The 25,382-nt window shown below is 54.0% G+C and overlaps 1 protein-coding gene across 4 annotated transcripts in view; it reads right to left on the bottom strand.

Moving 5' to 3' along the window:
• The window catches only part of Celsr1 (cadherin EGF LAG seven-pass G-type receptor 1), a 143,658-nt gene extending 124,268 nt beyond the window's left edge, over nucleotides 1-19,390 (bottom strand). For 2 of the 4 annotated variants that reach the window (XM_076556518.1, XM_042265392.2), the window contains exon 1: nucleotides 15,658-19,359. In XM_076556518.1, the coding sequence (XP_076412633.1) occupies nucleotides 15,658-19,243 (3,586 nt within the window). In that variant the 5' untranslated portion in view covers nucleotides 19,244-19,359. Of the gene's footprint in view, nucleotides 1-15,657 lie in introns of all 4 variants that reach the window. The other 2 variants (XM_042265391.2, XM_042265393.2) reach the window with 2 other exon arrangements.
• Between the last annotated feature and the right edge of the window lie 5,992 nt (nucleotides 19,391-25,382).

The raw sequence follows: 25,382 nt of genomic DNA on the forward strand, positions 1-25,382 counted from the left end.
AAGAGCTTCTGTGACTCTCCATGGAGACTTAAAACCCAGGCTCACCGGGGATTGGTGGTGCACGCCTTTAATCCCAGCACTCAGGAGTCAGAGGCAGGCGGATCTCAGTGAGTTTGAGGCCAGCCTGGTCTACAGAGTGAATTCCAGGACAGCCAGGGTTACACAGAGAAACTCTGTCTCAAAAACACAAACAAACAAATAAACCCAGGTTCAAAACCATCCCTACCTATCCCTACCTAGGGCCCCGAGTCTTACAGATCCTTGTCCACACCAAGGTGTCCAATGAAACCTGGTGACAGAAACCATGTACAGCGAAGTAGAGTGAGCCAGCACCCATCAGCTACAGCTGGAGCATGTGAACAATATCCTCTGCCACAGAATCTGAGAGGCAAGATCAACCTGATACTGCCCCTGGGCAGTGTAATTAGTATCATTCTCCGCCCTGCTGAGGGGCCAGACCCATGGTAGACATGCCACGCGGGCATTCAAACTTCACCTGCACAAAGAACTTCCCAATGAACCCTGGCTGCACTGCGACCCTGTAGGAAAGCTCATTAACGCGCGGGTGGAATCACAGTGACTCTGTAAACTGCGAACTACTGTGTGAAACGTGTAAGCCGCCACAGCTCTTTCCCTCGTTTGTTCACATCCCTCCCCGGACTCCTGTTGGGGAAATGTCAAGGCTGGGATCACCCACAACCTTGACCATGGGTCTCCCTTTACCCAATGGGCCCTGTTCAGCTTAGTTTGAGGAGTGAATGTCTGAGGTGCCCACCCTCAGACCCAAGAGCTAGACAGATGGAGGTGTGGGCAGGCATCTGGTGGGAGTCCCCCCAGGGCTCAGGATAAAGGCACAGAAAGCTCCCGGGGCCAGGGCTTCCAGACTGCACCTCCACCACAGCCTGCCTGCCACCAACATATAAGTAGTGAGGCCCAAGGTCCTCCTCCCTCTGGGGAGGCCAAGGTTATGCCTGGCTGGCTGCCTGTCAGTCTAACCTAGAGTGGTGGAGATGGGGGGCCGAGTGATAGAGGACATGGCCTGATGATACCACAACAGCATTTGTGTGTCATTACTCAGTGTCTGCTAGAAGATAGAAACAATGACGTTCCCAGCTCCTCCTCAGGCCACACTGGCTCCGTGGTCCCTCCTCCCTATGTCAAAGGTCATCCAAACCTCTGGAAGAATCTCTATTCCAGCTCAGCTGAATCCCAGGCCTCACCTCATACCTCAGCGTTGCAGCAAGAGCTGTTTCTGAATGAACTTCCCGCCTCACCCACCTCGCTGAGTCATCCCCACGCAAGTTACAGCAAGAAAGCCCCAAGGCTCCCCCTCATCCAGGGGGTGGGTGTTGCCTGTACCCTAGCAATCCTGCCCTCAGACTCGGGGGTGGACATCCCAGACCTACTCGGAGACTCCTGGCATCTCCTCCAAACCCCACCTCTGCCCAGGGTGCTGTCTCCGTCCTAAGCCCCACCCTAACGGCCTTGGTAGCCCCTTCTACACAGCACCCGCTCAGCTGTGGCCCTGGCTGATGCTAGGACAGATCCAAGGGCACGTTCCTGGCGCACAAGATGGACAGAGAACCTTTCCGCTTGCCAGTCAGTCCTCTGGCCAGACAGTGAAACTCCAGGTCTCTGCCTATCCACTCTTGGCCTTCACCTGACCCCCAGGAGAGGCCTGGGCAGCTAGGACCACACACCGCTGGTCCCAGAGTTTGTGGAGTCAAATGGCTTATTGGCAGATTGTCCCAAATCATATGGTCCAGGGTGGGTCATTAAGATAAGAAACAGGTTCATCTCAAGCACAAACTCCATTACTCCATTACATCTTTAGACAGAACACAAGAAAGCTGGGCGGTCTGTGGTTCCTGGTAGCAAGAGGTCTAGAAGGGCTGAGCCCTGGGCCTAGGATGGAAGCTGGGGGGTGCAGGACAAGGGGACAGGGCTCCATCTACATACAGCCCTTAAGGAGAGTGAAGAAGACTCAGGGCACAGATGTTGGCTAGGCTTTGTACATCCTACCGGGCCCTCCTCCAGAAGGCAGGCATTATCTACATAATTACTAAGCTCACAGCAGCCAGTATGGGCTGGCCAGCCCTTGGGACGGGACCAACTAGAAGAGTCAGCCCTCTCCAAAGGTCCCCAACATCAGCTACCTTCCATGGCATAGTCAATGGGTTAAGAAAGCAGGACTGGAGGGCTGGGTATGTGGCTCAGTTGGCAGATAGTTTGCTGAGCACGCACAGAGCCCTGGGTTCGATCCCCAGCACCACATAAACCAGGCATGATGGCACAGGCCTGTCATCCCAGCACTCCAGAGGTGGAGGCAGGAGGATCAGAAGTTGAAAGTCATCCTCAGTTACCTAGTGGATTTGACACCAGCCTGGGCTACATAAGACCCTGACTCAAAAAGAGGAGGGGCATGGGGAGGGGAGGGGGAAGGAAGGATGAAGAAATGAAAGCTGGAACAGAAAACGATCAGTATTGCCCCCCACCCAGGCCTACTCCTAGGAAGTTACCATCACAGAGGACATGGATCCTAGCCAACAGTTAAAAACTGGCCCAGAGAGATGCCATTTCATCATTTGAAAGGGAATGGCAGAGACTTAGTCACTGAAATCTCACGGTAGACTTGTAGTGAAAAGAGCCAGTCACAAAACAGTTTACATAAGATGACTTATAAAAAAATACACACACACACACCCATATGAATAAGTATCTAGGGGAAAAAATCTGTTAAGATGCACTGTGTTCATAATCATCACTCCTGGGTGGCAAGAAGGATGAGAGGCTCTTCCTTCCTACGTTACTGTGTTAGTTGCACAAAAGTTAGTGTTTTATTGCTGATCCTAGCGGGACCTGGGTGCTAGGCCTGCCTTGTGCTTCTCTTCAGAGCAGGGATCTAAAGATCTGCAAGCTGCCAGGCTGTAGACCTGAAGGTCCTCTGACGCTGCTACCCCTTAGGAAGATTGAAGCCATCCTACTACAGCTGTGGTTATAGTCCAGTGGCTGGAACAGATCCCTGGGGCCTGCTGGGAGCTAGACAGGGAGTCCACGGGCCTCCTGCAAGACAGCTGCCCAAGGGTGAGGAGGGTCCTGAACCCCTCTCTTCTTGAAATAAGTGCCTACAGTGGCTTGATTCACACTACTGGACCTAGTTGATAAAGTTAGATTTTCAAAAAAGGGAAGTGTGGGAAACATTGAAGAATGGGGTTTTCCTCTATCTGGCAAGAAAGGCTCTCAGAAAGCACACATTCACATGGTCTGGCCTGATCCCAGCACCTCCTGAGCACAGAGACAGTGAGCAGCAGACATGAGTGCCCAACTCTAGGGAGGCGAAGGCTGCCAGGAGTCCCAGAAATGACATGTCCTTATATGGATGGCTGGGAAAGATCCGGTGGATGAAAGAGAGGATGAAGCAGGATGTCCATAAAAGACACAAGAGGAAACAGAGATATATGCTGGTCCAGGAGTCCACTCTGTAACATCGGCAGCCTGTATCCCAGAGACAAGTGAGGCCCAGAGGACACAGATGACCCTGAGTTCAGGGATCTACAGTGGGAGAACACAGGCCTCCACAGCAGGTATTCAGTCAGAGCTGGGGCCCGCGCAACATGTGAATGTACTGACCGCCTCCACACGGTCCACTTTTGATGGCTCTGTGAGCTGCAAGCTGAGCCACCGTTAAGTACAGAGAGGTAGGGCCAGGGAGGTGGTTCCGTGGTTAAGGGCACTTTCTCTTCCCAGCACCCACCTGGTGCTTGACGACCATCTGTAACTCCAGTTCCAGGAGATCTGATGCCCTCTTCAGAACCTCCCCCATGGTACACAGACATACATATGGGCCAAACATTTATACACAATAAATAAATCTCTTTTTTTTTTAAATTAGAGGTAAACTGGATTGCCTCAGGAATCAGAAATTTGAGGGGGTGGGGCTGGAGAGACGGCTCAGCAGTTATGACAACTCGCTGTTCTTTCAGAGGACCCAGGCTTCATTCCCAGCACCCACATCAGGCTGTTTACAACCACCTATAACTCTAACTGTAGGGGATCTGATGCCCTCTTCTGCTCTCTGCGGGCACCCGCATACACGCAGTATACAGACAAATGTGTAAGTGTACACACGGATGTAGCTAGAGTTTCCCGGCCTTGCCCACAGTCAGGACAAATCTCTGTCACCCGCCAGTCCCACAGCCGCTCAGACCCAACCAAGTAAACACAGAGACTCACATTGCTTACAAACTGCATGGCCGTGGCAGGCCTCCTGTCAACTGTTCCTATATCCTAAAGTAACGCACCTCTACAAATCTATACCTTGCCACGCGGCTCGTGGCTTACCAGCATCTTCACATGCTGCTTGTCCTGGCAGTGGCTGGCAGCGGCTGGCAGCGTCTCCTTCTGCCTTCCTGTTCTTTTATTTCTCCTCTGTTAGTCCCGCCTATACTCCCTGCCTAGCCACGACCAATCAGGTTTTATTTATTGACCAATCAGAGCAACTTGACATACAGACCATCCCCCAGTACAGCCAAGTGCAGACCATCTCATACACCTGCACTCAGGCCCATGGTCCTAATCATCCTCTATGCAAACCTGCTGGGTAACGCCACAAGGAACCCAAGAAGGGCTCCCACAGGACATACATTAACATCCCACAGCACACGGACACATAAATAAGTATAAGTGAGTCAAGGGGGGGAGAGGGGGGGCGGGAATTCAGATGGTGAATGCAGTCAGTCCTTTAGTAACTGCTAGTGTCAATATCAGTGGCCCCAGACCATGCTAACCCAAACAATGGGCCACTGGACAAGACACACAGATTAACTCTGACCTCCAGGCATCAGTTCCTGTGCCTTCATCATGCCATCTATAGATCCCTGGTATCTGGCCAAGGCAGTTCCCACCCAGGGACACCCTTCCCAACCTTGGTGCCTCAGTTCCCTGGCTACAGAGGACAGAAGGGCTCTGCCTGATACAAGCCTAGCCATGGAAAAGTTTAGCCTGATGCTCACACTATTCTATGAGCTTCTGGCTCAAAAGAGACCAGGCCTATGAGCCAAAAAAAAAAAAAAAAAAGTTCCTGCTACAAACACATAGATCTCCCAGACCAAACCGGGAATCTGGATGGCTATGACAACCCTAAAGCCACCAGCTTCCTGCCTAAGAGGCCACCTTGGCTTGCTGTCCCCGACAACTCCATCCAGCACTGGTCATTGGTCATTTTCCCTTAAGCACAAGGTCGTTTCCAGAAGGCAGAATTGGTCACTGCCTGCCCTAGCCTGGCTCCTGGTGCCGCCTTCCCAGGCACAAGTGTTCACACTGGGGAGCGCATGCAGCAGGCCATAACTTTCCCCCCTGGATTTCCTGCCCTGTACACATGCGTGTACCCCTGACCTCTGGTGACCACATGCCAGAGAGACAGGAAATGTCTGAGAACAATAAACCTTCATATTTTTCCATTCTCTGTGCTTTGAAGATGGGAGGCGCTTTCACTTACACATCAGAAATTTCCACGCTTAGGAGAGAGGGTTAACTTGGCTTCCGGACACAGGGAGGACACACTTATTGTCCTAAATGCTCCCGCACCGTTCCCATGCTCTCCGCCATGTGACCAGCATCATCCCCGCCCTACAGGACACCTGGAAGCGCAATATTCCCTCAGAACCCAGAGCACCATCATTTCCTGAGTTTTTTAGGGGGTGGGAAGTCTGTGGAGACACTATCAATGGGGAACTGATGCTGTGGGACACTCCTTCTAATCAGGGGAGGACAAGGGTGGAGGAGGACCAGGCATCAAGCTTACACATCCCTCCCTCTGGGTCCCGAGAAGCCCCCCTTGGTCTTCATGCTCCAGGAACACTGAGCCAAACTGCTAAATATTTTAAATATCAACTAGAATGCATTCCCAGGGATTCTGGAAGCCAGGACTCGGTCTTCAGGTGGGGAGAGCCGGCAACAGTGAAGGCCTGCACAGGGGGGTCTCGGACTATCGGCACCCACTAGAAAAAATGTCGATTACCATTTCCATCCATTTTTAAAATCAAGTTACTTTCTTGTTGGGTTGGTGTTCTCTACACACTCTGCCTGCTATTTCCCTCACCACCTACCAGTTTGCAAACGTTTCTTAGCAGGTTTTAAGATTTGTTTTTATTATTTTTAATTATACGTGTGTGTCTATGGAGGGGGGGGTATTTGCACATGAGCGCAGGTGTTCTTGGAGGTCAGAGGCATGGGATACCCCTAGAGCTGGAGTTATTGGCACTGTGAACTACCCAATGAGGGTGGCAGGAATTGAACCGGGGTCCTCCGGAAGAACAGGAGGCGTTTCTAACCACTGAGCCATCTCTCCAGCCCTTACAACAGTTTTCTCCTGAGATGCATTCTTAGCACCTATAGTATACAGGACTAAGAAGGCAGGCTCCCAAGCCACAGTGGGCCACCTGCAGGCTTCTGCTTTGCTCATTCTTACCCTAGAGAAAGGCAGGAAGGGGCAGGGGAACCATCAGCCCCTATGAGACCCAGAGGTATCAGCAAGGGACAAAGAGAAGGGTACAGCCCAGAAGTCATCTCCTAAAGACCCACCTACATCTCCTCCCACAAGGAGACACTTTCTCCAGGAGCCTGCAGAGTCTGGCTTCTGACCTGCCCCCCCCCCCCCCCCCACACACACACACACAGGGTTTCACAGAGCAATGTCCAGAGTGTGAGTGGTGCAGCAGTCTCCCTCAGGGGAACCGTGGGCCACCACCAGATCACTGCTTTTGGTCACTGCTCTGCAGGAGCACGCTTATCTCTTAACGCTAACACACCCCTTATGGGTTTATTTGCGTTAGAAGCTGTTAGTTTACCTTAACCAAGCGTCATTTAGATTAGATATGAACCACATCCTGAAACTGTCTTTAAATAAAAACACAGAACTGGCAGAGGAAAGACTATTAAAAAAAGAAAGAAAGATAAGTTGGATATAATAGTTCACACCTCTAATCCAACATTTGTGCAGCTGAAGCAGGAGGATGGCTTGGAGTTTGAAGTCAGCCTGGACTATATAGTCAGTTCTGGACCAGCCTGGACAAAGCAAGAAGGGAAGGGAGTGAGGGAGTGAGGGAGTGAGGGAGTGAGGGAGGGAGGGAGGGGGGGAGGGAGGGAGGGAGGGAGGGAGGGGGGGGGGAGGGAGGGAGGGAGGGAGGGAGGGAGAGGGAGATTTAGAGAAAGGGAAGAAAGGTAACTAAGGTGGAGGGAGGGGGAAGACAAGAAGAAGGGGTGGAGCAGCAGGTAAAGGCATTTGCCACCAAATCTGATGATCTAATCTGAGTTTAATTCCTGGGACCCACATGGTAGGAGAGAACTGACCCCCACAAGTTACCCTCTGACTGACCTGCACATGCCACAGCATGCACATGCACCCCCCAAATAAATAAATAAGCAAATATAAAAAGGAGGGGCTCACAGTCTGGAGGGAAACAGCCTCAGAGGGCAGTTGTGCAGCTCAGCATGAACTCGGGTATGCTTCCTCAAACCTCAAAAGGAACATCACTGGCCGAAAGGCTGCCCCACACCAAGAAATTTGCACCCCTGTACCTGGTGCCTCCACCCAGAAGTCCACAGCTTCCTATGGCTGTTCCTCAAACAAGTGCGCACAGAGACACAGAGTCAACTCCCCAAGACCCCCTTTCCTAGTGTTAGCCCCTCAGCTCTGCCATTCATACCGTGGGGCTACATCTATGCATGCTACCCAGCTCTGCAGCCTCCCCCATTGCGATCCTGCCAAGACCACCCCCTCTGCAAAAGACAGGCATTGGCCACATGACCATGAGGCGTCAGGGAAGGGAGGGAGAGTACAGGGGGCAGGAAAGGGGCACTGTGCCAAGGGCAAGACCAAGCCAAAGGGGTGCAGAGTGAAGAAGGCGGAGGCATCCACCAGGCACCTGGGCAGAAGACAAGATCACCCAGTACCTGGGGCCATACCTGAGAGTGAAAGGGGATGAGGGGATGTTATATTCTGGTATTGATAGAATGTCATCCATCACACACAAATGGACACAAACAGACACACACAGAGACACAGAGACAGACAGACAGACGGGAGCGCTCTCTCTCTCTCTCTCTCTCTCTCTCTCTCTCTCTCTCTGTCTCTCTCTCTCTCCCTCTCTCTCCATGCTAGCTCAGTGAAGGGAGAGCTGGAAAGCAGTGTGAAGCCACGGACTGAGACACAGGGTCCTGCTCCACGCCTTCTGGACCACTGATAGCAGACTGCTATGCAAAGCCATCCCAAGGCCACCCTCAGCTGGACCACACTCTTCAGTACAAGCTAACACAGGTGCATAGAGGTCCCAGAACCAACCCTTCTTCAAAACTGTGCCAACCAATCCGATTTCCCTTGCTCTGTGGCCACGACCTCTGCTCAAGGGGCATTCTAACTGCCCAAGGTCTCTGCTGGCTGCCAGTGAGGCCTCTTATAAGTGGACAGAGACATCCCTGAGGTCCTGGCATGCTGGAAGCAGAAAGGACAGACAGACACAAAGATGGGGGAGTGGAGCAGCAAGGGAGAGCAGTCCCCACAGACTGCTCACCAGCCCCCCATTGCCACTGGAAGGAATTTAGCCCCTCCCATCCAGTCCAGTCAGTGTGGCACCCACAGTCCCTGATGCCATCACATCTTAGCACCTCTAGCAGCCCTCACCATACCCCTACAGATGGGGCCTGTCAGTCCTGCTCCACTGAGGTAACTGAGGTACCTCAGGAAGACAGACCCTGATCTCCACATGCCACATGAGCCAGGGGGCAAAGTGGACCCAAAGGCCCAAAGGAGAGGCAGCCACACACCAATCTCTGAGCCACCTCCTAAACTCCTGTCCTCCACCCACCTCCCCACAGCTAGCAGCTCCCTGTGCCCAGGCCTGGGTGGAGATGACAGATGCTACCTGTCTCCCCCTCCATCAGTAGCACCCTCCCGGCTCCAGAATCCAGGCAGGAGGTACAATGGTGGGACATTGGAGATGAAAGGGATGTGGTCCAAGAAAGGCAGTACTCCCACCCTAGGGAGCTGCCCTCTCCTGAGACCTCAGCCACCACTAATCCCCAAACCAGGATCCACAGCTTCCTGTGTTTGGTGGGGACCAGCAACATCCAAACATCCTAGCAGAGCAACCAACCCCAGGCTGACAGGAAGCCAGGAAAACCCAATGCAGGGACAGAGAAAAGAGGCTGGTGATAAAGCGTGGGTGAGACACGCTTTATCTCTCCTCTGACATTCGCGACATCTGTATAGCGACCTGGGGGCATGAGGCTATCTCCATGTCCAGAGAATAGGGAGCTAAGCTGTCACTCTGATGGAAAAGCCACAGGCACTCAGGGCTCGCCTGCTCACCCAAAGTTCACTTTCACCAGCAGCAGCACCCCAGGAAAATGCAGGCACAATGCCCCCAAAGACAATATACCTTTTCCAACAGCTCTGGAATGTGACATGTCACATACTGTGCACATTTGACACCTGATGTCAGCTGACCAGTCTAAGGAGCTAGGAGTCAGCATGACTCCTTTCCCTTATACAGGACCCTGAGGTACTGGGGACACATTCAAGCCCCCAAATGAGACTGTCTCCCAGAAACCCTCTGTGTTCTGCAGGATTGCAGGATGTCTGCCCCCATTGCCACTGGAAGGAATTAAAATTGTGTTGGAATGGCTGAAGTGGACCCTATCTAAAGTGGACCCTGGTGTGTGTGTGTGTGTGTGTGTGTGTGTGTGTATACACAAGGACCCCTGGTCTTTCTCCTGGTCTTCAAGAGATCAGACCCTATAGCAGTGACAGTGACAAGGGGATGGTATGGACTTTCGCACCTTTGGAATGTCACATCCCCAAAGGTAAGTGGATCAAAGTGTCCCCAGGTTCTTACCAGAAGTATATGTGTGAGAATTAACCACCGTTTCCTGGGGGGAGGGGATGCACAACCCTGTCCTTCATGGCCAAGTCCCCCTGCACACAAAGAAGAACTGAAGATGTCTTGGGGGGGGGGTACCCTCGCCTTCAATGCCCCGTGTGGAGGCCTGCAGACCCCTGACCTAGCAGGAGCTCTGCCCTGGAACCCCTTCAGATGCATGGCGAGCTCATTCCAGAAACAATCCACACAGGTTAGCTGAGCAGCTGGTCTCTCAGACCCTTGCAGTGAAGGATCCAGCCCTCCATGTCTCCTCGGGTGGCCTCTTCTTACCCATTCAAGCACAGGTCGCCATGTTGGGAGGCAGCAGGAAGCCAAGGCCCTTCACTGTACCCCTGCCCCACACTAAACCAAGAATTTAATTCTAGACATTTATTTGAACCTGTGTTCAAGTTACAGAGGAAAAAAAAAAAAAACTTAGTAAACTATTTCCCCCAAGGCTACAAGCTGAAAGAGTCATGCCAAACTTATGAGTATTTTCCACATGCTCTGCCTCACACGATAAGATCTACCTGTTTGAATCCTAGTGCTGGCAGGGACAGAGGCCCATGGCACAGGGCCACACACCACGCCCCAGGCACACACATTGCTGCCAGGGGCCCCCACCTTCCACCCATCTACTTCCCCAACAGGATCCTGATAGAAGTGCGTCAGCCCAAACCCAAGTGGTCTTTTCAACGGTGACAGCAGATCCTGAGTGAGTCCTGGTGTCTCCAGGAGCATGGACCACTTTCGAGGCATCTCACATTATCCTTCTCTGACTGCTGCCAAGGGCCATAAGGTCACCCCACTGAGTTCATCTGCCTGCCACTATACCCGGTGCTGAGGTAAGTGTCCAGATGGATCCAGGTACCCTGTGACTGGTGGTTGGGCCACATCCCAGGCCCCTCCTCCTTATGCAATGACCCAAAGAGACACAGCACTACTCCCCAGCAGTGATAGGCACCCCAACTCCCAAGCCCCCTGAAGGTACTGCCAGGCCCCTCAACAGGTAAACATTTGCATGGCAGCCTGTGCATGCCGTCATCCTTTCTTTTTTTTTTTTTTGGTTTTTCGAGACAGGGTTTCTCTGTGTAGCTTTGCGCCTTTCCTGGGACTCACTTGGTAGCCCAGGCTGGCCTCGAACTCACAGAGATCCGCCTGGCTCTGCCTCCCGAGTGCTGGGATTAAAGGCGTGCGCCACCACCGCCCGGCACCGTCATCCTTTCTTGACCTCACCTTGGCATCGTGCCCCACCCCCACCCCCCACCCCCAACCAAGACTTAACCCTTTCTATACCTTACCCCCCAGAAATGGTGTCACCTATTCACCAGCTCTTACGGAAATACAAGGACCTGCACCGGGCTCACCTTAGCCATACCACTAATCTCGACTCCCTGACTCCGTGTGCCATTGGTCACCCCCCCTCCATTCTTCTCTGTGTGTCCCTTCCTGGTCCAGTTCACACAGCCCTTTCTAAGCAGCAGGTCCACTCAGGCTGTGGTTCCCAAAGGGAGGCCTGGGCCCTGTCCTGAATACACATCTTGTGTATTACCAGACCCTACTGCCAGCCACAGGCTAAGCGCCCTGTGCGCCTTGCCCTTGCTTATCTCTGGGATGGGAAGCTGACAGTATTGTCTGCATCATGAAGCAGCAGCTTGAGAACGGAATAGGCCCTGACAGGCCTGGAGAAAGAGTTCCCGACACAGAGCAGCCAACTGCCATTGACGTTCTCGTCTTCTGGCATCTGATGTCCTAGCCCGGCACATCCCTGCCCTGCCCATCACACTCCACGGGCGCACCCTCAAGGGGCGAGATCAGCCTCCTGAACTTCCTGTAGTCTCCTTCATATCCCCAGCAGCGGCAGGTGGGACATGGCACAGCCATTGCTCTAAACGCCCTAGACAAAGGTTGATGGCGTCTATGGTCAGCCTTCTCCAGATGGAAGGAAGCATGACACTCCAGGTCTCCCCACCAGGCATCTGCTGCCCGGTCCACACTGGACAGTCCCTCTCCTCCATTATTCCTCCAGTCCTCCCTGCCCTCTGTGCTTATCCATCTCCATCCATCTCTAGACAGTCTGGGGCTACACTGACTCATCCAGATTTTGCACACAGTAGGTATTCAATAATAAACACTAGCTGGGCGTGGTGGCGCCAACCTTTAGTCCCAGCACTCAGGAGGCAGAAGCAGGTGGATCTCTGTGAGTTCAAGGCCAGTCTCGATCTACATAATGAGTTCCAGGACAGCCAGGACTACATAGAGAGACTCGGTCCCAAACAAACACTCCAAGTTATCAGAGTCCTCAAACAGTTAACTGGTTGCCCAAAGTGCCTAACTCTTCCTGGTGGCTTGTGGCAGCAGGTGAGGCCAGCTCTGCCCAGGGGGTGGTTTAAGTGCCTCTGATTCTTTGCTAACTGTTGAGTTTTAGGGGAAACACAGCACAGCGCGTCCAGACCATGCCTGGCACAACCATCTGCTCGTTTCCTTGTCCGTAATCTCCTATTGAAAAGTCACTTCGATATCCTGTATTTAACTGGGGCAAACACTCTCGAAAGCTGGTCAAGCCTAGACGGCTCTGTGCCGTGCACTCCCCACTAGGGCAAATAGTGAGGTTACCCAACCTCATTATTTGGCTGAGTCCTGATGTCTTCTAACGTGCCTGACATGACTCATCAGCCACTCATTTTTACCCCACAAATGCTACTTTTCCCATATCCACAAGTCCGTGACACACATTAATAGTAGCGGCAGGAACTGTGCCTTCCTGCCAACAGCCAGGTTCTCCAAGGCAAGGTTGAGTCCCTGAACCTACAGGCACCTACACATTCCAGGTGTGTTAGAAATGTCAGTGTTGGAGGCCTATGAGAAGGCTCACCAGGTAAAGACGCTCGCTACCCAGACTGACAAGCAGAGTTCAATTCCTGGGACTCACATGGGCACCATAGCACCCTACACCCATACACATTCACACACTAAATAAATAAATAAATAAATAAATAAATAAATAAATAAATAAATAAATAAATAATGGAATAGAGTGGAATGTCAGCATCACTAAAAGACCAAGGAGGGGAAAGTCCTCAGCATTTGAGCTTCTTGGCAAGCTACTAGAGAAAGGCCAACATAGGTTTCCCCAGTGCCCATAAGACAAAGTCCCCATCACAGGACAGAAAATGGCATCCAAACATCCACATAGAAAATAAACACCTAGAAAGACCAGCATACAAAAATGCTTGCTGTTTGAATGATCATATACAGACTCAAATATTTTTTAAAAACTGTTTTGTCTTTAAGGAGCGCCACAAAACCATCAACAAGCATTTTCCAGCCAAAAAGACCATGCAAGACCCAGGGCTCCCTCCCCTGCACATCCGGAAACCTCCTGCACATCCTCTGGGTCCTGCCCCCAGAGACACCTCCCCAAGCCAAGGGTCTCCTCTCCTGACCAGGGCTCACAGCCCTTCCAGGAAGGGCTCCCACAAGACCCAATCACTGCCAGGCCTCACATCTAGCACTCCAGGGCGGTAATAGCGCTTCAAAGGCTTTAGGGCATGGCTGTAAATCCTGTAGAGCCAATTACTGGGCACCGAAAACAGTGCTGAGTGAGGCTGAATCAACAGCTTTCCCACACTGTTCCTTAATAAAATATAAGAGTCGCCTCCGGGGAACCGAGGCCTGGTTAGGTCTCTTCGTGGGCCTGCTGTTGAGACCTGTAGGCCTTGCGGCCACAGCGAGTCTCTTCTTTGAAGAAGGGAACAAGCCAAATGGTCTAAGGGCTGCGGCGTGGCAGCATGCATATCCCAACAGAGCACCCGAATGACAGCGGAATAAAGTCAGTTCAGCAGCTCAGGTGAGAAAGGGAAGGGGGAAGGACGAGGTGGCTTCATGCTGATCACAAGCCCGGGCTCCACTGTGAAGGTGTGGCTTCACACCACTGAGTCTCACTCAGTGTCTTGGTGTGTAAACCTCCAGTTGCCAGAGGTATGAGCCAGAGCCAGATGTAATCATTATCACACATGATGTGGAGAGGCACACAAGTTCATAGCAGAAAGCAACCCCAGAAAAAAATCACCAATGGTCACCACGCAGTAGGAGCCCTGAACGGCCACAGCTGTGGTCAGACGATGTACCCACACGTGTCCTATGAACCAGCTTCTTGTGAGTCGATCCATGGGAGCCTGTCCTCGAGTCTCACAGGTGCCCACAGGGGGGGCACTGCAGACACACAAATAACTCTGTTTCCAGCATGAACCTGCTCCCCATTAACACTCTCCCCAAATCTAAGCCTGACCATTTTGCCAAATTTTCTACTCTGCTTTATCTAGAAGATATATAACCACATAGGAAACCAGAATCTGCCACGAGTCACCACAACCCTGGTTAATAACCTATAAGTACATTCCGTAGTGATCTCTACACTTTCTCCCCAACAGACAGTGACCAAAGCCATGCTGGGTCACCACTGCTTCAAAACCAAGCCCTGATGTCCCAGATAGTATTAAGAGACCATTGGAAGGGAAGCTAGTCACCCCCAGCCCCCAGTACATAAGAATATCAGCCAAGCCAGGCGGCGGCGGCGGCGGCGGCACACACACCTTTAATCCCAGCACTCGGGAGGCAGAACCAGGCAGATCTCTGTGAGTTCTAGGCCAGCCTGGTCTACAGAGCGAGATCCAGGACAGGCACCAAAGCTACACAGAGAAACCCTGTCTCGGGGGCGGGGGTGGGGGGGGGGAGGGCAGTGAGGGGGCAGAATATCAGCCAACACTTTGATGAGACAAGTAGAAAATCGACCTTCAGTTTTCCCCTGTTCCCATGGAGATACCATATCCCATAACCTAGTGCCCACATGAAACATGGACTCAGGAGTCCACACACCTGAGCCACACTTTCTGGTATATTGGTCAGTTACCTGAACCAGCATCCACACCCATGAACCCCTCCCAGAGTCACTGGGGCCCTTTCATTGTCCCTTAGCCTCTGCTCAACCCTCTCTCCGCTGGGTCTCCCGGCACCCAGGCCCTGTCACAGCCTGTGAGGGTTGAGCTGACATTTCCTCTCCTCTCCGCCCATCCTCCCGCCCCTCCCCCGCAGGCTCGCTGGTTCTCACACTAAGTTGAACAGCCTATGAACAAACTCCCAAATTACAAGCCCGAGTCCAGGGACAGGAGCCGAGATCAAACAGGGCTGTGCTTTTCAAAGAGTCCACCCCAGAGGCAGCCAGCACACATGAGCCCGATTGTTATTATCTAGAGGAGACAGAAAAGCTAGACCAAGGAACACCAGCCATATTACAGGGTGACTCAGGGACCATCCAGCAATTTCCAACGGTCCCACCCGGGGAACTAATTGGCACATGGAGCAGGGAGTGACCTTTGATCCTTCCAGACAGCCATGCATGCAGCAGGCTTACCAGACAACTTGGATAACCCCGAGGCCAGGTTTTAACAGCATGGTTTGGGAAAAGCACAGGAAAGCCCTGCACTTGAGCTTGAAGTAGCCCAGGCCTGCTCCCTGAAAAAAACTGCTGAGGGAGGCAATGAGGGGCCTCCTCCTCCTCCTCCATGGGCCTGGGGGTGGGGAGCACACCCCCAGCATGCAACCAATCCTAACCGCAAACGCCAGGATGGTTGCCGGGGCCCTGCCCAAATGTGTCTAGGCATGCCCTGGCGGCCATTGGCGGGTCCCCGAGGCTCTCTAAGAGGCCCAAGGGAGCAGTTCCTCCCCACAGGCCACTCACCTGACACAGACACCTCCATGAGGGCCTCCAGAGGCCGGTTGTTGTCCAGGTCCCTGCTGAGCTGCAGCTCTCCCGTGGCGGGATCCAGCAGCAGCAGACTCAGCTCATTGCCCTGAAGAAAGGTGTAGTTGAGGCTGTCGGATAGGTCAGGGTCATGGGCTGGGATGCGGCCGATCACGCCACTGGGGAAGCTATTGGATTTATTGGTGACATAGTTGTTGAAGAGGATCTGGAAGTCCGGCAGCTCGGGTGGATTGTCATTCTGGTCCAAGAGACGGATGTGCACGGTTGCCCGGCTTACCAGAGGAGCAGATGTGGCCTGCACCACCAACATATAGTCCCTCCGGACCTCAAAATCCAGCTCCACCAGGGCGCGGAGGTCGCCACTCAGTAGGTCCAGCTGGAAGACCTCAGGCACGTTGCCTTCCACGATCTGATACATGATCTGGGCGTTGGGACCTTCATCGGGGTCGCTGGCCCTTATTCTTGCCACCACTGAACCCACAGGGCTGTTCTCCTCCACAAACAGCTCTAGCTCATCCTTCTCAAACACTGGGGGGTTGTCGTTGATGTCCAAGACAGTCACCTGGATTTCCACGGAAGCACTGAGGGGGTTAGGGTTCCCCCGGTCTACAGCTAGAGCGTGAAGGTTGTACACGGCCACATTCTCTCTGTCCAGCCGGCGCTGGGTACGGATCACACCAGACGTGGGCTCGATGTAGAAGTCTCCATCACCATCATCCCCACCCTGGAAAGTGTATAGGAGGCGGCCATTAGGGCCCGAGTCCCTGTCAGTAGCAGAGACCTGGAGGACACTGGTAGATGGGGGGGCATCCTCGAAAACAGAACCCTGGTAGAAATCCCGCAGGAATCTGGGCGCATTGTCGTTGGCATCGAGGATAAGGATCTCCAGAGAGGTGGTGTCTGACTTCTGAGGAATGCCGTTGTCCTGAGCTGTGATGGCCAGTGTGTAGGCAGCCTGGTCCTCATAGTCAAGCTCCGTCATGGTATAGATGGTGCCGGTGTCCGGGTCAATTCGGAACTGTGGTACTGGATCCTCTAGCACATAGGTGATGCGGGCATTCTCTCCTGTATCTTCATCTGTGGCACTGATGGTGGCAATGGAGGTGCCCACGGGCCGGTCTTCACTAACGCTAACCGTGTAGTGGGAGCTCTGGAAGACCGGCCTGTGGGTATTGGCATCAGTGACATTGATAAAGACCTGTGCAGTGTGTGAACGTGTGCCATCGGACGCAGTCACAGCCAGCACATACTGCCGTTCCTGCTTGTAGTCCAGGGGCAAGGCCAAGGTAATGAGGCCACCACCACTCTGGCTGCTGAGTGCAAAGCGGTTCCGGGTGTTGCCGCCTGTCAGCTGGTAGGTGATCACACTGTTGGCATCACGGTCTCGGGCTCTTAGGGTCAGCACACTGCTCCCCACAGCTGCATCCTCGTTCAAACGCAGCTCATACACAGGCTGTGTGAACATTGGGTCATTATCGTTTACATCCAGCACTGTGATGGACACACTGGCGGAGGAGCTCATGGGTGGTGAGCCATGGTCCACAGCTTCTACCCCAAAGCTATAGTGTTCTATTTCCTCACGGTCCAACTCTGCACACACAGTAATCCAACCAGAGCTGTTATGGATCTGGAAGGGGAAGTCTGGAGCAGAGGCAGGGTTCTCGGGGTCAACACTGCTGCCCCCCGAGATAGGCGCGGTGTCCACCAGGCGATACTGCAGCCTGGCATTCTCCCCTGCATCCGCATCCACTGCTTGGATGTGCAGCACCGAGTGGCCCAGGGGCACATTCTCCAGCACCGCAGCCTGGAATGGGCTACTCACAAAGATGGGAGCATTGTCATTCACATCTAACACCTGCACTGAGACCAGCCCTGAGGAATTAATGAGAGGAGGCCGGCCCCCATCCTGCGCCTTGATTCGCAGGGTGTACTCCCGGATGGCCTCAAAGTCCAGGGGGTTGATGACATCCAGGCTCCCACTAAGCGAATGCAGGTAGAACTGGCCCTTCAGGTTGCCACTGACAATGCTGTAGTGTATGGCTGCATTCTGCCCCTGGTCCCGGTCAGTGGCCTGGACTCGAAGCACAGCTGTGTTGACAGCTACGTCTTCTGGGACTTGAACCACATAGCGCTTCTCACTGAACTGGGGGTAGTTGTCATTCTCGTCTTCTACCACTATGTGGACGGTGGCTGAGGCACTGAGTGGGCCTGGATTTCGACCCTGGTCATTGGCCTCCACCAGCAGCTGGTACTCAGCCGCCTCCTCCCGGTCCACCACAGCCCGGGTGCGCACCACACCCGATCGTGCGTCTATCTCAAAGACACCACCCGCGCCCTCCAGCAGACGGTAGCGCATATTGGCGTTGGAAGGCGCATCCCCGTCGGTGGCACGGATGGTTAACACCTCATAGCCCACCTCGAGGTTCTCTCGAATTCGCTCTCGATACTCAGACTGCTCAAAGACTGGGCTGTGGTCGTTAGTGTCACTGACAGTTACGGTGAGGTAGGTGGCAGCTGAGCGCCGCGGGGAGCCGTGGTCCACAGCACTAACTTTAAGTACATGAGTGTCCTTGGTCTCGCGGTCCAGGGCGCGGGCTGTGGTCACTGCGCCCGTGGCCGCGTCGATGAGGAAGTAGCCATTGGAGCGCTCATCGAACAGCGCCTCCATCTGGTAACTCAGGCGTCCGGCTTCGCCTTCATCTGGGTCGTGTGCGCGCAGTTCTATGACCGCAGTGCCCGCGGGCTCGTTCTCAGGCACTGACACCTGGTAGCTGGGCAGCGGGAACTGCGGGCTCGTGCTGCTGCCCGCGCCCCGCCTGGACCGTCGCACCGCCCCCGCCCGGGGCTGAGGCAGGCTAGGCGACGATGGCGACACCAAGGGCGACTCTGAGGGCGTCCCGGAGGTCGCCTCTATTACCAGTTCTACCCAGACGGCGCCGGCCGCGCGGCCCAGGGCGCACACCAGGCGCAAGCCCGCTGAGCCTCCGGGCGGCAGACAGATGGGTCCGCGCCTGCAGCGGGTCCCGGCCAGCGGCGGGCAGCTGCAGGCGGGGAAGGTGGTGATGGCCTCGAGCACCGAAGACAGCGAGGCTGCGCCGCCGCCTGGGGCCGGGAAGCAGAGCGCATCACCGAGCCCGGGCACGGAGCGGACCCTTCGAGAGCGCACCTCCGCACCGCTGACCGAGCGGCGCCGCAGCCGGACCCCACAGCGGGCACCGTAGGCGCGCGCCCTCAGTACTAGGCTCGGGGCCGTCGGGGAGTCGCGGGTGACCAGCCGGACCTGCAGCGGCAGCAGCCTCCCTGTCAAGCGCGCACAGTCCCGAGTCCCCGAGCTTGGCCCACGCCGCCGACCCGCCGCCAGTCCCTCACGGTTCACGTCCAGCAACTCCCGAGATGTGCGCGCGGTATCCAACCTGTAGATCCAGCCCGGTCGGAGGGCGAAGGCGCGGGCCCCACCAGGCACCCGCAGCTCCCAGGCGGCTGCTCCCAGCCCCAGAGCAGGCAGGGCGGCGGCGGCCAGCAATACCAGCGCGGGCAGCACGCGCGGCGGTGACGGCGCCATGGCCCGGAGCCGCAGCCCGAGCCGGGCGCCGGAGCACAATCCATGCACCCGGCGCACCTCCGCATCCACCCGGCACAGCCGGGGGGCGGCTCCCGCGCGCCCGGCGCCGGGCCCTCGGGGCGGCCCGCGCTCTGCCTCCCCGGGGGCCCTGGCGAGGACACCGGGGGCCGCGCGCCCGGCCTCCCGCGCAGCTTCCACTTCGAGAGCACTTTGCGAAAGTTTGCCAAGTTGGTTTCAAGATGGCTCCTCGGCGCGTCCCGGGAGGGCGCCGCGCATCAACCTGCAGCAGCGCTGGCTCCAGGCGGCTCCAGGTGGCCCCAGCACCGACTCCGCTGGGCGGGCGTGGGAAGCTGGGCGGGCCCGGGGCGGGGCGGGGGCTGCGAGCACCGCACGGCCTGCAGACCTAGGCGGCGGATTGCTGGCTGGGCGGTGTGTTTCGCCTGCGCCCCCGCCGCCCGCGCTCTCCCCGCCCCCGGTCCCGCCCCGCCCCCTCCCAGTCTCTCATTGTTCAACCCTGGGCCGGGAATGGAGGTGGTGGGGAGCGGGAGCCAGCCGGGAGGTGCGCGCCTGGATGATCTCCATGGAGACGTGGGGGCGCGGCCCGGGCGGGGGCTGGGGTTCGGCCCCCTCCCTTGCGGCCTCCCCACCCAGCCTCCGCGGGAGGCGGGGCCCTGGGAGACTGGCGCTCAACTACTGCCCTAGGGTCCCGGACCGTGTCTGCCACTGAGGCGCTGGCATAGTTCCTCCCGGGGCCGGGTGCGGTCCAAAGCCTCTCACCGCACCTGGCAGGGCTGATCATCGAGATAGCCGTCCCTGGCGTCTTGAGGGTTAGACCCAGGGTTGCAAGACACAGAGATGCCGGAGGACTTCGGTAGTCTAGGCGGTAGCAGGGGACTGGGGACTGTTAGATTCGAGACACATGGTGGCTAAAAAGCTTGACTCCAGGCCAAAGTTCCTTAGATTTTGAAATCTACTGGGCAGCTAACCGGATTCGGGTACCACTTTAAAGTTTAATTTTTAAATGGAAAGAAAAAGAATCTGGTTTGGATGCTGTGGGGGCTAAACATTGGTGGAGGCCACCACCTGTCACCAAACTACTAGTTACTGCCCATCAGGGGACAAGCAACCACGCTGGGGCAAGCTTTATGAGGGCTTGAGGAAAACAAGGGGAAGGGGCCTGAGAGCCTGTGAAGATGAGACAATCACTCACGCCCTTCGTGAAAGGGTGGGGCGTGGCTTTAGAGATGCAAGACAACGCCCAGACTCCTTAGGAGCACACCTTGGAGGCGGTGCCTAGAACTTGGGAGGGGAGAGGCGGAGCTTTGCAACATTTTCCCCACCCCCTTGAATGGGGTCCAAGCCCACAACAGCCCCAGTCATGGACACACTGGGGCAGGCCTCTTGCCTTTGAAAGATTCCTCCTGGGAGCAGCTGAAGGGCTCTGAAGGCTGCTTGGTCACCTTCAGAGTTGGGGTTTCAGTGCAGTCAGGGACCAGCATGGTGGCAACAGAGGACAGAATGGCTTTAGAAATGAGTCAAGGGATCTCCCTTCAGTATTTATAACACGTATCATAGATGTGCCTCCAGGTTTCCCCAGTTGCTGAAAACGATCCTTTCTTCCCACTGGCAACAATTGAGGACATAACACTGACCTTAAAAAAATAGAGTGGTTTTGGACCCTTGTAAAGCTTGGGAGCCTGTTCTAGAAATGTGTGTGAGGAGAGTCGGGAAAGGACGGGACCAGGACCACTCTACCCCAGCCGACTACTGGGTGTGCACTTGCACTTGACTGGTAATAAAGTCAAGGTCCTGGAACCTCAAGAAGAAGAGCTCCCAGATGTGGGAGGGAGAAAGCTGGAGAACACACACACACACACACACACACACACACACACACACACACAGAGCGCCATGGCAGAGCATGTTGCAATAGGGCTTTAAATAGGGTGGGTTGGGTTTAAATAAACGGAATTCAAATGTAGCGAGTAAGTTGGGTGTGGGTGCTTTTCCTGGAATCGGACACCTGCAAGCTGCAAGTTAACATTTCCTGGTCCCAGCGACCAGGCCAGACCACAAGGGCAAACTGGATTGAAATGCTGTCAGCAGAAGCCAATAGACAAGAGTTTTCTGTTCTCAGACAGGTCAGGAGCAAGCCCCCGTCCATCGGGTGGGGGCAGCGGGTGCCCCTTTTCTGAACCTGCAGGTCCGGACAGAGTTGGTTTCATGGTGCCACCAACTGCACGTGCTGCACACTCTTTCCCTGTGCACACTCAGGTCCACAGCGTGCACAGGGCAAGAGTGTAAAGGGGAGGGATAAACAGACAGGCTGTGGCTTGTGATGGGGTTGCAGGGTGGTCCAGTAGCATCCTAGGGACAGAAATGGGGTGTGGTTCAGTGGTGGAGGTAGAGCGCTTGCCTAGCATGCTCTAGGCCTTGGCTTCTAGTCCCAGCACTAATAGTAATAATAATAATAATAATAATAATAATAATAATAATAAAATATGCAGACTCCTTGTGAAAATGAATGTCATCTATCGGGGCCTGGGCATATGGCTACATGCTAGAGTACACACTTTATCATATGTCCACAACCAAGGAGAGGGAGACTATAGCTTTAAGCTTTCATCCCATTTCCCACTGAGTCTATGCTAGGCCATGATCCAGTCACCCAGGTACTTACTGAAAAGAAGGCATACGCCTGGGCCTTTGTAGAGGGATGTGGAATAAAGTGGGAGGTGGCCTCATCGAGTACAGCCTGGAGGATGTCCCCTAGCCTGGGTTTCTAGCTGGCCACTATCTTGCTCAAATGTCTTTGGTTTTCAAGGTGGCTTTGAGCAAGGTGCTTTCCTTTACATTGCAAGCCCTCGGCGGCCTCCTTCGACTCTTAGGGCCTCCTTGTATTGGTGACACAGGAGGCTGAAGAGAAGCCTTGGAGCGGCCCATGCCCTTCTTGAGCTGACCCCTTGAGATGACGACATGAGGCCACCTGTTCGTGATGATTGACATGTGTGAGATTGCTGCCACCATCCTCAGGGGAACGGGGGGGGGGGGGCTGTAACTGGTGTTTCTATTTTGCAAGCACTCCAAGGTATTTTGTATGAACTCAAGTGTTTTTAAAAGTAGAAACAATAAAAAATAATAAGCAGAAACTATGAATTTCTAGAGTTGAGTGTGTGTTCAAAGTACTTTCTGTGGGGGGCTTGAATTGAGACCCACATGAACTCTGGCCTCGGTTCCTTACATGGTGCATTTCTGAACCTCCCTACCCCCCCTACCCCCCACCCCCACTTCCCCACCCCCCACCCCCCCACCCCCCCCCACCCCACCCCCCACCACCCCCGCCAAACCATCCTGCAGGGCGAGTCCAGGTGTGGTGTGATCCACTCCTCTGCTTTTAGAGTCCTCTGTTCTTGGGAGAACAGAGCTGGGTCCATCCACCACCCACCAGGCACTGGCACACTCATGGTTTGGTGGGGTTCGATTCATGGAAAATCATGAAAGTTGCAACATGCAACAAAAACTGAGTCCTGAATTAATTAGGATGCTAATAGAGGCAGGAGAATGAAGGGATTTAGATCCTAATCACCTGTGTCTTCTGGCCTGGCTTCTCAGAGACTGGGATAACTCACAACAAAAAAGGAAAAAAAAAAAATGTCCTGCTAGCAAGGCACAGAACCAGCCCAAACATTAGCACCACCATTCTACTTCAGCACAGATGTGGCTATCCCGGGTCCCTGCATAGGACGGATGGGACTGGATCTCTCAGGTGTCCCCTGAGATGCCAGCCCCTTATCCACCTGTATAACTTTTAGGGAAACCCAAGCTTCAAAAAAGATCACAGCCTAAGCAGAAATGCAGTCTCCCCACTGACTGTAAATGGGGTGAATACAGGGCAACTCACCTCATGTCCACAACCTCCTTGTAATCCCTCTGGGTGGAGAGGGAAGACAATGTATTCCTCACCCCTACTGCACACCTTCCCTAGCTTTTGCCTCCTTTGGTCCCCAATATTCATGGTTAGTACACCCTGCATAGGACCGATCTCCAGGCTGCACTGGCCCCTAGTGGCTGAGTGATGTCTCTACCTCTCAGAATATTCCAAGGCGTCATCTCCTATTCCTTACAAGTGCCCACCTTCCTGAGCGCATGGAAATGTCAAGGACAATAGCCTCTGGGCTCCAGGCTGCTGCACTGAGAACCACACTCCAGATGGAGTGTGCACTCCAAGGGGCGCAGACCTGCACCTCAAGCATCCCCTGAACATGCAGCCCCTGCTCCAGAGATTCTTGAGCCTCTCAAGGTCTGCCTGCTGCCCAAGGGTGCCCAGCTCTACTGTGAACAGTGGCAAACTGAGGCTCTGAGTGTACTGCAGGCTGTCTGAGCCAGTCGCTAGCCCTGGGAAGGAATGTACCAGAGCACCTGGAAGGGTCAGCTGCTGCAGCAGAGGAAAACCACACAAAGGAAAGCCATCTGGGATGGATTGGAAACTGCAGAAAGAAGATGGCAGTATGCAATCAGAACCTCAACCACCCTGCTTATGTCCCAGGACCGAACGTCCCTGTGTTCCTGTCCCTGGTGTTACAGCTGTTATTATCTCTTGGCCCCATCAAATACACACCCGTGAGGTTGACATGGGAGAGGTACCACTGTCTTGCTTGATGGTGTTCTTTCTTTCTGCACCTCCTGTTTGGGTGAAGAGAGGTTTAAGACTTGCTGTAGCATGGTAGCTAGGATGGACGAGGTGATATATCCAGCTACCACTTACATGACGATTCTAATGTTTTTTAGCCTGCTGTACAAGAAGCTTTGTAAGTAAAATCTTAACGTTTTAAAAAGAAAAGACCTCATGTGGGCAGAAGTTCACCTTTCTCAAAGCTTATGACTGGGTGAGTGTGAACTTACTTATTCACCAGCTTAAGCTACTTTTACCATCAATTCCATAACATTTCCATCACCCCAGGCAACCTCAAATCAAGTCCAATCTTCCATACCCTAATCCCCCTCCACCCTCAGACCTGCTGGTCCACCTCCTCTCTGGATCCATCTAGTCCAGAAGCTTTATAGTAAGCTCTCGACGCTTGCCTGTGTGCCAAGCCTTTGTCCCTCAGTGCGACATCCGCTCTTACATCCTTCCCTGAAGGCTTAGTCTCTGTGGTGTGGGTGTTCCATGGTCCAATTAGCCAGTCATCAGTGGACTGGGGCATTGATTCTACCCTAATTAATTAATTATTAATTAATTAGCTAATTAATTAATTAATGTTAACTGTTTGGAGTAATCTTTCCCTTTCTTTTAGTTTCCTTTTCCTTCCCCCCTCCTCCCTCCCCCCTTCTTTTTTCCTCCCTTCCTCCCTCCTTCCCTTTCTTCCTCCCTCTTCCTATTCTTCCTTCCATGCTAGCTTCAAATTCACCATCCTCCTGCCTCTGGTTTTGAAGTACTAGGATTATGCAACACCCGACTCTCCCTTCCTTTTGAGTGTGGCAAAAAGAACAAGATACTGTTCTCTGTGCAAAACTGCACATGAAAATCTTTGAATTTCTTTATTTTCCCATTTTTTACTTTATTGCTACAACTCCATCAGGGACTTACCCTGGGGACTTTCCTTTGTCCCTGACGGGCACACAGAGGAATGCTAAAGCTGACCCAAGGCAAGGCAGGCTGGTGGTGTCTGAGGGGATTTAGCTGCCTCCTGCTCCACACCATCAACTGTCCTTGATACTTGTGGCTGGACTTAGGGGACTGTGGAGAACATAAAAATGGTCATATTTGGGCTGGAGTTTTAGGACAACTCAGTGGGCCTTGCTTGTGGAGTGAGACATCAAGGGTCCCTCACCATCTTGGGTGGGGACAGAGCAATCAGAGTCTAGGTCACTGAGCCAGATGTTAAAGCCCTTCCCCTGTTCCTCTAACCCTGTGACTAGCACACACTGGTGCTTCACTGGAGAAGCCTTGTCTCTGCAGAAGCCCTGCAGGTATCAGGTGACAATTCACTCAAGCATCCTTCCTACCCACTGATGCAGAGGAGGTGGAGTGGCCCCCAAGGGTCTCCGGCCGGGGTTCTCTGATAGCCTATTTGTTGTGGGATAATCTTTCTGTTCACTGTGAAGATGTGTCTTTGCCAAGGCACCTCCTTATTGGTTT

This window comes from Peromyscus maniculatus, chromosome 20 (assembly GCF_049852395.1).
Source record: "Peromyscus maniculatus bairdii isolate BWxNUB_F1_BW_parent chromosome 20, HU_Pman_BW_mat_3.1, whole genome shotgun sequence".
NCBI classification, from domain to species: domain Eukaryota; kingdom Metazoa; phylum Chordata; class Mammalia; order Rodentia; family Cricetidae; genus Peromyscus; species Peromyscus maniculatus.